Source organism: Miscanthus floridulus, chromosome 3, assembly GCF_019320115.1.
Source record: "Miscanthus floridulus cultivar M001 chromosome 3, ASM1932011v1, whole genome shotgun sequence".
In the NCBI taxonomy this organism is placed as follows: Eukaryota; Viridiplantae; Streptophyta; class Magnoliopsida; order Poales; family Poaceae; genus Miscanthus; species Miscanthus floridulus.
This window is the reverse complement of record NC_089582.1, coordinates 121,703,098-121,716,268: the sequence shown is the minus strand read 5'-3', so window position 1 is coordinate 121,716,268 and position 13,171 is coordinate 121,703,098. Positions and strand designations below refer to the sequence as shown.

Sequence of the window (13,171 nt, the reverse complement as noted above, 5' to 3'; positions counted from 1 at the left end):
GACCAGAACTTCTGATTTTCGTAGGGTTGCGCCCAATATCATAACTTCTGATAGGGGTCCAGAACTTCTGATTTTCGCAGGGTTCTATTATGAGCAGTGTAGTGCTTGTGTGCCCCTTTTGGTTTATTTTAGTTAAATTCTTGAGCACTCTATCTTCCTCAAACCACCTAGATTTGCATCCCTCTTTATAGTGTGGCATATCCTAAACTCAAGATCAAATATCAAAGAATTTAAATGCCTTTCAGTTCATCACCGCGTCTTTTTGTAATATGAGGCTCCACCATCACATGTATTATCACCATTCTTATTTACCTGCTTGTCATCTCGATAAAACTCATTAGTCCTCTAATCATGTGGTCATTATCACAAAACCCCATAATTAAGGCTTGATTGCACTTACACCACTAGATAAATTTAGGAGCATATCTTTCTGGTTAGTTTTAGTTTCTAGTAGATCCCTAGGTTAAGTTTTTAGCGACCCAATTCACCCTTCCCCTCTTGGGTCAACATCTGGTTCCTTTCATAGACACAAAGTGTGGTTGGGTAGTGTGATGTTGTATATAATTTGTGGTGCATAGCTACTTAACACCCTAACTTCCTCTAACAACAACCACAAAAAGATATATCCACTGCTGCCAAATTTTAACATTTGGAATTCAAATTTAGTGCATTTGAATGTATACATGTTAGATTCAAGATCAAGGGGCTACCTCACTTTGCTGAGCAAGAAGTCAAAAGGTAGCATGTGCTTGAATCCTAGGAAAGCTTGCCTAAAGGACTATATGGGCAAGATTTTTCCTTGCTTTCATGGGAGGGGCAGATCAGCTCACCCCTACTAGACAAGGATGGACTAGCTTCCCAAGCGAGGCAAGTGTACCAAATAGAACTAAATGTTTTAATGATTGATTGTAACTTTAATAACTCAACTCTGATATAATGTTTGTTTAAGTGAGTCAAAAATTTAATCATTTATTCAAGTGCATGTCCAATTAAATACATAAGTTTTGAGAGGAACCAAATTTTAGAGTCACAAAGATCATGAAAAACTAGCATACCCAAAGAAACGAATACACACAAAAGAGGAGGCAAGACGCAATGTGGGTCTATTTGCTTCAAGGCCTCACATGCAAGGAGAGCACCAAACAGAGATCTCTACTCCAGACACTCATAATCCAACGCTTGGGGGAGCACAGAGAGCCAGACAAGTTTGCTTGTCTTCAAAACAAACATGTCATGTGTGTGAGACAGAGGGAGGGAATGCACACTTGTAATTAATTTGTAAACTTCCTTTCCTTCGTGTAAAGTTCCTTTTCCTTTAGATGACTAGGTGTCATGCTCGCGCACGATATTGTTGCGGTGGTGCTCCATTTATAGTTGTGGGGCCAAACAGAAACGTCTGAATTTTTTATGTCCTGCCTTTTCTTCTCTACCCCCTTCACTTGTCCTTCTTGTGAGCTTTCTCACCCAACGGATATCTCTACAACAACCAGATTTAGTGTGGGCATGGGAAGATTTGGAGATTGTGGGAATCGGACATAGTGGGACGTTAAGACTGGGGTGACAGACTCTGTGAATCTTATGCCAAAACCAAAGGGCGAGGGGGTATGGCATAAATGATTTGGAGGCGATGAGTTGGGATCTGAACGAGGTAGCATGGCGAGATTTGGGTGAGGTAGCGAGCCAAGAGCTTGAAGTGGCAAGAACCTTGGATCTCAACAAGGCAGTTGGATGGGATCTCAGAGAGGAAGCAAGCCAAGATCCTAAAGCGGCAATGGTGGCGACGACCTTGGATCTCGACGAGGCATCGATATGGAATCTCAAAGAGGCAACAAGCCATGAGTCTAGAGTGGTAGCGACATCCTTGGATCTCAATGGGGCGTCAAAGGGGGATTTGAAAGAGGAAACAAGTCTAGAGACCAAAGCGATATTGATGAGCATGGATCTTGACAAGGCAGTAGGATGGGACCTACCAAGCTTAAAGCTCAAAGCAATGGTGGTGAAATGGGATCTCAACGGGGCAGCATGTCTAGTGCCCAAAGAGGCGGCGACGAGTTGGGATCTCGGTGAGGCGACATGCCAAGGTCTCAAAGCATCGAGGATGAGTTGGGATTTGGACAAGGATGCTGAGTGGAATCTCGATGAGGTACCGGGCTTAGAGCCGAGTTCGGATTTGGAGGAGGATGCTGAGTGGAATCTCAACGAGGTACCAGGCTTAGAGCTGAGTTTAGATTTGGACGAGGATGTCAAGTGGAATCTCGATGAGGTACCAGGCTTAGAGCCAAGTTTAGATTTGGACAAGGATGTTGAGTGGAATCTCGATGATTTACCAAGCTTAGAACCGAGTTCGGATTTGGAGGAGGATGCTGAGTGGAATCTCAATGAGGTACCAGGCTTAGAGCCAAGTTTGGATTTAGATGAGGATGCCGAGTGGAATCTCGATGAGGTACCAGGCTTAGAGCCAAGTTCGGATTTGGACGAGGATGCTGAGTGGAATCTCGGCGAGGTACCAGGCTTAGAGCCAAGTTCAGATTTGGACGAGGATGCTGAGTGGAATCTCAACAAAGTACCAGGCTTAGAGTTTGAAGAAATGGCGAACCACCAGGAACCAACACGACAGGTCTCTGTGAGTTTTTTCCTCTCTCTCTCTTTTATTTTTCTTTGAGATATCTAACAAAAATTAGAAGTTTTCTTGAAACCCTTTTCTAACCAATTTTGGGGAAAGGTTTCAAAAAACACCATACACTAAAACTATTTTTACAAAGCTTTTGGAAAAATATTTGTCAAAGTTTTCAACAAATGTGCTATGGTAAAATCGTTTTGGATTCAAGAAAAGTTTCATATTTGTTTTAGAAAGGTCTTAGAGAAAATTAGAGGACATGTTTCGTAGCAAGCTTTTTTCTAAATGCCGCTTCTTGAAGTGTGAGATACTCATGCTTTCCAATCATAAATATATGGGCTGATATTGCTATAATGGATAAATGGTCAGGAGCTAAAGTCGATGAGGTCATTCCTAATTAGTGATATCATGCTCGCTATCCAAGGGTGCCATATTACACTGAGAACATTAAATTCTTAGGAACAACCTGCATATTATCGTATAAAACTGTATACAACGCTACCAAAAATGATTATTGTTCCATAATAAATTGTGTCTAAAGTTGTTACAAACTAGGGCGTTGCTTCAGCCCGTGAGCGCACGCGCAATCGAGTCCGTCCGCATGTCTTCTCCTGCCCTCTCCCAGCGCATCCCCTTCTTCCTCCTATGACGCGTGACCCATTGCCCCCGCCGCCATTCACCGCCCCGCTACGGCGCAGTAGGCCCTACCGCGTCTGCGGCGGCCTCTTCCTTCCCCTCCCCAGCCATCCCGTCGCCGCCATGGCCATGGGTGCCTCCGCCCTGACCTGGCCCGATTGCCTCTTACGCCGCCGGAACCCTAATGCTGCCCCCCGCCATCCACACCGTTGGCCGCCCTACCTCCCCAAGGCCCTTCTAAGCCCACTGGAGTTGGGGACATACACACACCACACACACACACAGAGAGAGAGAGAGAGAGGAGAGAGAGAGAGAGAGAGAGGAGAGGATGGCTTGCCGGAGTTGGGGAAGAAGAGGGTTGGTGGCGGTCGGGCATCGCGCATATGACAGACACGACGCGCGCGACGTTCACATATGATGGTTGGAGACGGTGTGCGCTGAGCGACCGGATCCTACGGTAGAAGTAAGCATTCCCGTACAAACTATTAAATTTAATGCCAAAACTACTATATTTTGTGCCAGGCCTGTATTTCTATGGAGACATAGCTTCATCCTGTCATGTAATTATTTTTTTTACAAGTAAGCAAAACATTCTACATCATCTAACAAATGCCTATTTGGATTGGGGATTTGGATGGCTAGCTTTGGTGGGTAAAAGGTTTTTTAAGGAAATATGACACAATATAATGTCTGCAATCATTGGGGTTAGTAATTTATGGATCTGTCTACGCAACACTCAAGCGTTTTACGCTCTCCTGACAACCGATTTTTTCGTATCTTCTTCCACCTCCCGACGCACTGTCGCCGCCCACCGCCCCGCCACGGCGACCTCCTCCTTCCCCTCCCCTGCGGTCATCATGGCCATAGCCGCCCCGCCCTAACTTGGCCCGATCACCGCCTCCGCCTCGCCGCCGCCTGGCTTGCCTACCTCCCTAAAAGTCTTTTCTAAGTCCGCCGGAGGTGGAGAAGAGAGAGAGTGATGCAGACGAAGAAGAGGAATTGAGTGTTCCAACACTCGGTGTTAACACAGTATTTTCTCTGATTCATCGTACCGGGGCCCCTATGTTTACGAGGCTGAGCTTGGGAATGTGACTGGGCCCCGAAATGAGCATAGATTTTGCCGAACCCAGCCCAGTTTCTTCCAGGTCTGGTCTGGTCTGGTGGTGGCGAGTGACTGGTGTGACTCGGCGAGGCCTACAGCGCGTGTCACGCCTTCTCCTCCCCCCCCTATCATCAGTCATCTCCTCCCCTTCTCATCCGAGTCCTCCTTCCTCCGCCTCCCCTTCGCCCCCATCTCGCCATACACTTCTCCACTCCTCCTCTGATCACCAGCCGCCCCCGCCTCCGCCTCGATCCCCTCCGATCCAATCCGGTACGTGCGTCGATCCATCACCTGATTCCCCCGTCGGGCTGTACCAGATCGGATCAAGGCTCGTGACCATCTGATCTTACGACTCGGCGCATAGGAGTTTTTTTTTTTCGTTGGTTGTTGATTCGTTCAAGCTTCACGATTCTTACAATACCTTTTTCTGAATTTTCCAGGTTTTTTGCCTTGATTCGGCGGGTAGCAACCTGCTCAGTCCAATCCGTCTGTGAAGAATTTTTCCGTATTTTCGTTTGCGTCGCATCGTTTCTGCGAAGGATTTCCTGTTCGTTTGGCGGAAATAAGGCAGCATCCTTGATGTCCTACTGTCGCGACCCCGCCGCCGCCATCGGCGGCGCAAGAGAAGGCCGCCAGCCGGAATAAGCGCAAGTACCGTACCGAGCCACCATCCGCCGAGTTGGGCCCATTCGGGCTGGAGTACCCACTGACGGCGGACTGCGTGGGATTCGAGTTGATGCTCGCCCGAGAAGGCTGCCCTTGGCAGCAGCGGCAGCTGCCGCTGAGGGTGTCAGCCTTGACCTCCTCCAGAACTCGTGCGAAAACTGCAAGGATCGCCACCCTACTGCGGAGGAGTTATTGGAGTGCCAGCGATATGTGAATTGGAGTGACCCAAATGAGACGCAGCTGGAGGAGATCCTTCTCAAGAGTCTGGACACCACCTTTGACAATGCTGTGAGTCTGATCACCACAATGGGCTACTCTGAGGCGGCCTGCACGGGCTGCTGTTGTGCGGACAGCTGCGCAATACAACTGGAGGGAGAGCCTTGCTGGGTTTGGAGAGGCAGCGGTTGAGGTTCTCAAGACGGAAGGGGACATGTTGCCAAGGGAGGGTGCCTCTGTTGAAGACATGAGGAAGATTGAGCAGGCTGTGCTTGGTAGTATGGTTACGTTGGTAAATGAGGCTCAGCCATTCTACACCATAGGCGATGTAATGTTTTGCTTGCTTATGTCGGACATGAACGTGGCAAATGCATGTGCCATGGACTACAATACTTCTTCCCTCCCAGCTGTGGCTGCTCAAGTTATTGCCCAACCAGTCGCGGGAAACTATGAACCTGGTTCAGGTTCAAATTTGTCAGTTTCTATTACCAACCCGCAGACTGGCGTTACTTTCCATGGAAAACTTACCCCAGTGCCACCTGGCTCTTATGGTGCTGTAAAAGCTGATTCATCAATGGCACCAGCAAGCCTGAATGTATCAAGTAGCAAACCCTCGGTGTCGGGCAATACTCAGTGTGTGATCCCAAATATTGAGCCAAAAGAACATTCAGAGGACCAACCATTTGTTGCTGCTGCGACACAATCTGTGAAAAATGACAAGCCATCTCCAAGCAAGCGGGGGGGCTCTAAGAGGGACTCCTTGCATCGACAGAAGTTGACAAGCTTTGATAAAGGTTCCCGAGCATTGGGTTCCAAAGGCTCTCTTAGGTCTGGCAAGCATAGCTCTTCGGCCAGTGCAGTATTGGAGAGGAAGTGCAGGTCATTTTCAGATTCTACTACTAGCAACTTGAAGGGCTCATCAAGAGTTGCTAAAGGGTTTGCTGCAAGCATATCTGGATCAGAAGTATCAGTTGACCTTTCCTTTACTGGTACCCTTTCCCCTTCTCCATCATTTGATGCCAAGGTAGTTAGTAACTCAAACCCAGCACCTGCTGCTAGCACAGATCTTTCATTGTCATTGCCCTCCTCAAGTGATAGTTTGAATCATGATTCCAATACTGAGGGAGTGGACTCTAGTAGCAAAATTAATTTTTCATATGATGAAGAACAGAAGGTCTGGATCCCACATGATAAAAAGGATGCAATTGTCTTGATCCTTGTCCAGAGGCAGAAAGATCTGCAAGCACATATGCATGACTGGACAGACTGGGCTCAGCAGAAAGTGATGCAGGTTGCACACCGACTTGCAAAGGAGAAGGATGAACTTCAGTCACTTAGGAAAGAGAAGGAAGAGGCAGACCGCCTGCAAGAAGAGAGACACCATTTGGAAGAGAGTACTCGGAAAAAGCTTCTAGAGATGGAGTCTGCAATTTCTAGGGCAAATGCTCAGCTGGAGAAGGCAGAAGCATCTGCTCGCAGACGTGAGGCTGAGAATGCACAACTCATGTTACAGATGGAAGCTGCAAAGCGACATGCAGCAGAGTCAGCAACAAATATTTCAGATCTTTTAAAGAAGGACTGAGAACAGTCGTAAAAGGTCTCAGCGTTGGGAATCTGATAGAGCCCTGTTACAAGAGGACCTTGCAGCACAAAGGAGCAAGTTATCTCGGGTTCAAGAACAGCTTCAGCATGCTAAAGAGCTAAAGGATCAAGTGCAGGTACTAACTGTTCTATTTTTACCTCGCTTGTAAGTTGTAACCTTATTTTAATTGGATTGGAAACTAAAATAGTAGCTCCTTCCGTTCCAAATTATAAGTCGCTTTGACTTTTTTGGTTCATCCATTTTGCTATGTATCTAGACATATTATTATATCTAGATGCATAGCAAAAATGGATGTACCAAAAAAGTCAAAGCAACTTATAATTCGGAACGGATGGATATAATCATATGACCTATGCTCATTTTTTTTATTCATGTGGTTCATCGAAATTTCTTTACTGCTATTGTACTTGACTCTATTAGGCTGCGTGCATGAATAGAATAGCTGGGCCAGTTCTTTCTCTTAGAAATACTAAATTTAATAAATATGATGTAAGGTATCACTGAGAAACTTGTAAGGTATACTAAAAATATCTCACTATTTGTTGTGTGATGTGATTCTACTTTTTACCAACACTCCACTATATTCCGTAATAGATAATGATGTTTTTGTGGCTTGTTTATAGCATGTACACGTTGTGATTGTGTTAGTAAGGTTTCATTTCACACCTTTTTTTTTTGTGTGTTCTCGCAACTGAAGGGATTGGGGCTGTTGAGAAGCTTACGGAATACATGGTAGATAACTGGCTGTCCTAGCTATGACTGCTCTAAGCATACTTAGTATTTCATGAGTAAGCTGCAAACTTTTGTATGAAGAAGTTTCTGGAAGAAGTTCGGAGCTTTATATGGCATTTGCACTTAATTACTAGCTACTTGTCAACTGTTTACAGCATTAGATAAAGTTGAGACAATATTGCTTATTTGACTATTTGTATATGATATCTGGTAAATTTCATAGTTTAAACAGATGAAACTACGCCATTGTCTCCATTCCATAGCACCTCTATGGTTTCTCTGACCATTTGTCGAGTTTGGCATGTACTGAAAACCTTCCTTATATCTCGTATCTTTCAGATGTTGGGATGGAAATTACGAAGATACAGAAAATAACTCAGTACTTTTTTAGATTAGCAAGGCAGTGAATAATAGTAGAGAAGCTGGCTTAGCGCAGACTGCTAGTAAACCTGGCTTGAGGTGTTCTATACCATCCTTTTACAAGGTTCATTAACGACCAAGATTGTTATTCCTTCAAGAGACTTTAAAAAGACAGGACATGTGTGCCAATTGTGCTTCATGGATCTCTCTTTTTAAATTCAATTCGAATTGATTGTGCTTGCCATGTTGAGTTGAGCAATGAGCCCAATTGTGCTTCATGGATCTCTCTTTTTAAATTCAATTCGATTGATTGTGCTTGCCATGTTGAGTTGAGCAATGAACCGATGATTAATCCTGTGTATACCACTTGTATAAAGTCTTGTTAGTGTTATAAGGTTGCCACTTGCTATATCTACTTAGTTCGGTTTAATTCGATTCCCTCAACCTCACCTATTTACTTTATAACCTGCCTTCACTATATATCATCACATATTCACATCTTTGGTCTTCTCTATGATTTCGAATACTTGCAGGCAAGGTGGAAACAAGAGGAGGCTGGAAAGGTTGAGGCAATTGCCCTTGTAACCTCAAAGAGGAAAGAGAGGGAGCAAATTGAGACCTCCATGAGGTCAGAAGAGAATTTGCTGCATCTTAAAGCAGCGAATGACGCACAAAGATACAAGAGTGAGATCCGTGCTCTTGAGCAGCATATTGCACAACTGAAGGTGTCCTTGGACTCTTCAAAGGTTGCTGCCCCCAAGTGGGGAACTGACAATAAAACCTATGCATTGCATCTTTCTGAAGGGAGAAAGAACAGCAATGCCCAAATTTTGTCCAACATAGCAGTACCCCAAGATCTCGATTTTGATGATATACAGCGCGACCGGGAGTGTGTCATGTGCTTGAGTGAGGAGATGTCCGTGGTGTTCCTCCCTTGTGCCCACCAGGTCGTCTGTGCCAAATGCAGCGACCTCCATGAGAAGCAAGGGATGAAGGAATGCCCTTCATGCCGGACCCCCATCCAGCGCAGGGTGTGCGCCCGCCCCGCAGGTTTCTAGATTTCACATATACCATTTGGATTTTACTTTTTTGTTTCACCTTGATTGCTCAGCTTGAGTTGATGGAAGATTGGAGAGAATAATAATGAGGGGTGAGTGGTGAAACTTTGACAATAATACATCGTTAACATCAAACAAGCCCCAGTGGACAGTGGGTACTAGTTGGGTTTGTTATATGGATATACCGGCTGCTTCTGAATGCTTTGGTTTTGCTGCACTCTGGTTCTAAGTCCTGTACGTTTTGGTAAAAATGCCGGTTTGTGTGATGCTTGGCAGGAAACCTGTTGATCGATGTTGTTATGCCCTGTTGCACTTCATCTGTAGCTATTGAAGTCCTAAATGAAGTGAGCTTCACTTGTCTCCTTAACCAGGTCTCTGGATATCAGTTCTCACGGTGGCACACTCGTCTCCTTAACCAGGTCTCTAGATGTCAGTTCTCACGGTGGCATGGTGCCAGGGAGTTCCAGTTCTATGATGCGAGAGTGGTCTGATTGCAGGCAGTGTAGGCGAAATTTAGACAGAACCTTGTGAAAATACCTTAAAAATGGGACTTGTTTAAACATTGGAGTTTGTAGTATGTATAAATCTCCACTCTCCAACTAGCATTTAACGGCTGTACAGATTTCCAGGTCCATCAGCCCACACAGCAGGCCACGCACAGTAGAGCAGCACAAAAGATTCTGACAGTTTGCAGGTAAAGCAAAAATGACCGGCAGCAACTCGCTCTCAAGAATAAACTAGCAGCCACCAAATAATATTTCTAAAAACACAAATAACTTTCTACATTTTAGTTCACATCTATATCTACATTTTTCTTTTTTCCCATATTATTTCTCTGTTAGCCTCCGCTCGATTTTTTAGTTGTTTTTTATTTTGCTGAGTTGAACGATTAAACTAATGGTCTAACTCATAAACTGGAATCCTAAACAGTTTACTGTCTAATCTAATCTAAATAAAAGTATAATCTCGATAAAGGTTGACACGTGAAAAATCGAGAGGTCTATCATTTATCATGAATTCAGCTGATGGTTTATGCGGCTGATAAGTCAGCTGAAACTGATTTGTTGTGAGAGAAAAACATTGTACCATGGCTGATAAGTTCAAGCGAACAGGCCATGCTAGTTATTATTAAACATGCAAAATTTCTCTCCACACATTTTTTCAATAATGAATACGGAGGCCTATTCCAATACGTATTGGGTTATGCCCTACGTATATCATATATGACTCGGACACATGACCATGCTTATTAAAGTTAAAACAACTCACATCTAACGAGATACAGAGTCTGGTTCCTAAACGTGATTTCGTTGCATCGCACCGGCACATTTGCTAGTAAATAATAAATCTATAAACTAAGAGGGGTTTCTTGATCTCGATACGTTTTCAGATTTTTTTTTATCTCGGTATGTTTTCATTTTTTTATTTGCTTTTTTGGTTTTCCTTTCTTTCATCTGCTTCGGTTAGCGGAGTCGTTAATTTTCTAGTCTTCCTTTTTCCAACCGCTAAAATGTATAGAGCTATTTGTATTGTTTTTAGCTATATTACTTTGTTGGCTACCAGTTTTATTTTTGACAGTGAGCTGCTGCCGGTCATTTTTGCTTCACCTGCAAACTGTCGTAATCGTTTGCTTGAAATCGCTTGTGCTGGTCTACTGTGCGTGGCCTGGAAATATGTACAGCCGTGAGATGCTAGTTAGAGAGTGGAGATCGAGGCAAAGTTACATTGTGACTTTGCTTCGTAAAGTCACTGAATCCGGCTGCGGGGCGGGGAATCAGTGAACAGTTCTCGTGAAGCAATCGTGGGGACTGTTGCTTAAATTTAGGATGAATAGTTAAAATGAAAACTATAAATCTCTTGTGCGTTGGATGTGTATTTGTGGACACTTCTTGCGAGTCACTGTAGGTGTTTACAGTTTGTCCATAAGGACCACTCAAAGTCACCTATGTGAAACAACTTGTGAAATTAACGTCGATGCCATGTTTAGAGTTGGGCATGTTTGTTAGGGCAGTTCTAACTTAGGGCCCGGCACGGCTCCTATGGCTCCGGCTCCTACCAGCAATTTCACTGTTCATTCACTGTAGCAGAAGCTAGATTTCTCTCCCCTTTCCTCTCCCTCTCACAGCAAGCGGCTCCACCGGCTCCGTAAACAATATCTGAGCTACAGTGAGAGAAGAAAGCATGAAAGAGGAAATCGACTCTGAGCTACAGTGTTCCTGCAGTGATCGGCGCAGTGATTGTCAGACGGAGCCGGAGCTGCCCGGAGCCGTGCCAAACGGGCTCTTAAAAGAGAACCGTTTCTATAGAGTTAAATGATAAGACGGCTAAACAAAAAAACTGATGTGGCAATCCAATTACTCTGCCAAGATTTAATATAAGTCCTCCTTCATTTCACAAAAAAAGAAAGAGAAAAACTAGTACAAACGGGTTTTCAACTGAAAAACAAAGGTACTTTTCATGTTGGAAGGAAACAAGCCGTTTCTTGTTAGGTGGGTCCCGCAATGGGAGTGCTGTGCCTATACGGCGTTGCTTGCCAATGTGCCGCCACGCTCAGACCTCATGCACTGTTCTGCCATACCGTTTGTAGTGCTAGATAGAACTAGAGGGAAAAAATTAGTGACAAAAAATAATAACGGATCCACGTGAAGAAATTATGTCCTAAAGTTTTTTATGAATGATCTACTATAGATGTGAGCATCTATGAAAACTACTATAGTTAAAGTTAGGATTACCTCTAGTGTCATTGTGATAATGGGTAGCGGTTTACAACCTTTGCGTTCAACCCCCACCCCCACACACCACCCACTAATATTTGAATATTTGCACAATCCCTAATCTACTTGACATTATTTGATCATACAGGGCGACTAAGACCCTATGAGAGCTTTGGTGATCAAAGTGATATGCTTGAAACATGGTGACGAGTATATGCACAGTAACTATTATGGCGACGAGTATGGTGACATGTTTGACTATACTTACGTCGTGTATTTTATACAGGTATCGTACACCGACAAGCTTACCGTGTAAAATTGCTATATCACATCCTCTTTAGGGTGAATTTAAAAAATAAAAATTTCTTAGAGAAATTATTTTCCTTCATCTTGAGTTTTGTTGCATCCAACCTTCCACCGTTACCACCCCACGAAGGAGGGGCTTGAGACTTAGGATTGGAATTCTACTTATGGGTGTGGATAACCACGGATATTACATTCGATAGGTGTAGTTGTGGGTGTGGATAACCACAGATATTATATTGGAAACTCTAAGTGACGACCCGTCGCGCTTCTGCGCGACCAGCGCTCACGTGGCCTGGCCCGCCTAGTGCATGCGTGCGTATACCGTTTTGATAGTGTTTGGATGATTCACGCCATACGACCGGCCCGCCCGCCCAGTGCATAAGGATGAAAACCGACAGAAATGGACGAAAAATACCTCTACCATTTCCGTTTTCATTTTTTTACGGAAACGGGAGCGGGACAGCTGGGAGCGGAAACGGTAAGCGGAATAAACGGTAATACAAAAACGGGTAAATACGATCGGAAAATCAACAGAAACGAACGGTAGCCGGGAACTTAAGCCGGGATTACATATCAGGTATGATAACCAAGATACAAAAGTAGAATAAGTAAACGAATAATAAATCTCACATGATTAGTAAAGGTGAATAAGCTAAACTGCTCAGCTTGGCTACTTCCTGCTGCTACGCTCGGTAACGCTACCAAGTCCCGAGTCCTGACCGCCTGTGCACACATGCATCTAACTAAGAGGAATAGTGACACTACACTGCATGCACACATGTCCTGAGGCTACTTCTTGCTGCTACACTGCATCTACATGCACACATGCTGCCACAGTGCCACACCCAGAGCCAAGAAACAGCGACGCAGGATCAGGATTTGGGAGGCGGGAGGCCGCGAACGCCGACCGAGAAGAACCAGGGTGGCCAGCTGATAAGGCGCATAGTGATGGGCTTATCCCGGTTACGACCAAAACGGGATGAATACGGGATTATCCCGGTAAAATATGGTATACCATAAATACAAACGGACAAACACTCAACCGTTTTTTATTCCGGTCCCAGTGCATTCCGTCTCGTTTGCGGTCCTGTTTCCGTATTTTCCCAAAAAAACGGAAACGGACGATATATAACGGTATACGGTTGCGGACGGAACGGCCCG

General features: G+C 44.7%; 1 protein-coding gene across 1 annotated transcript; it reads left to right on the top strand.

The window, feature by feature from the left end:
• The first annotated feature begins 1,771 nt into the window (after window positions 1–1,771).
• On the top strand, window positions 1,772–9,566 carry LOC136544313 (putative E3 ubiquitin-protein ligase RF298). Its single transcript, XM_066536518.1, is given in 6 exon segments — window positions 1,772–2,623; window positions 4,936–5,094; window positions 5,097–5,348; window positions 5,350–6,816; window positions 6,818–6,955; window positions 8,466–9,566. Coding segments are annotated over 6 exon segments (3,393 nt in total). The 3' UTR covers window positions 8,991–9,566.
• The last annotated feature ends 3,605 nt before the right edge of the window (window positions 9,567–13,171 follow it).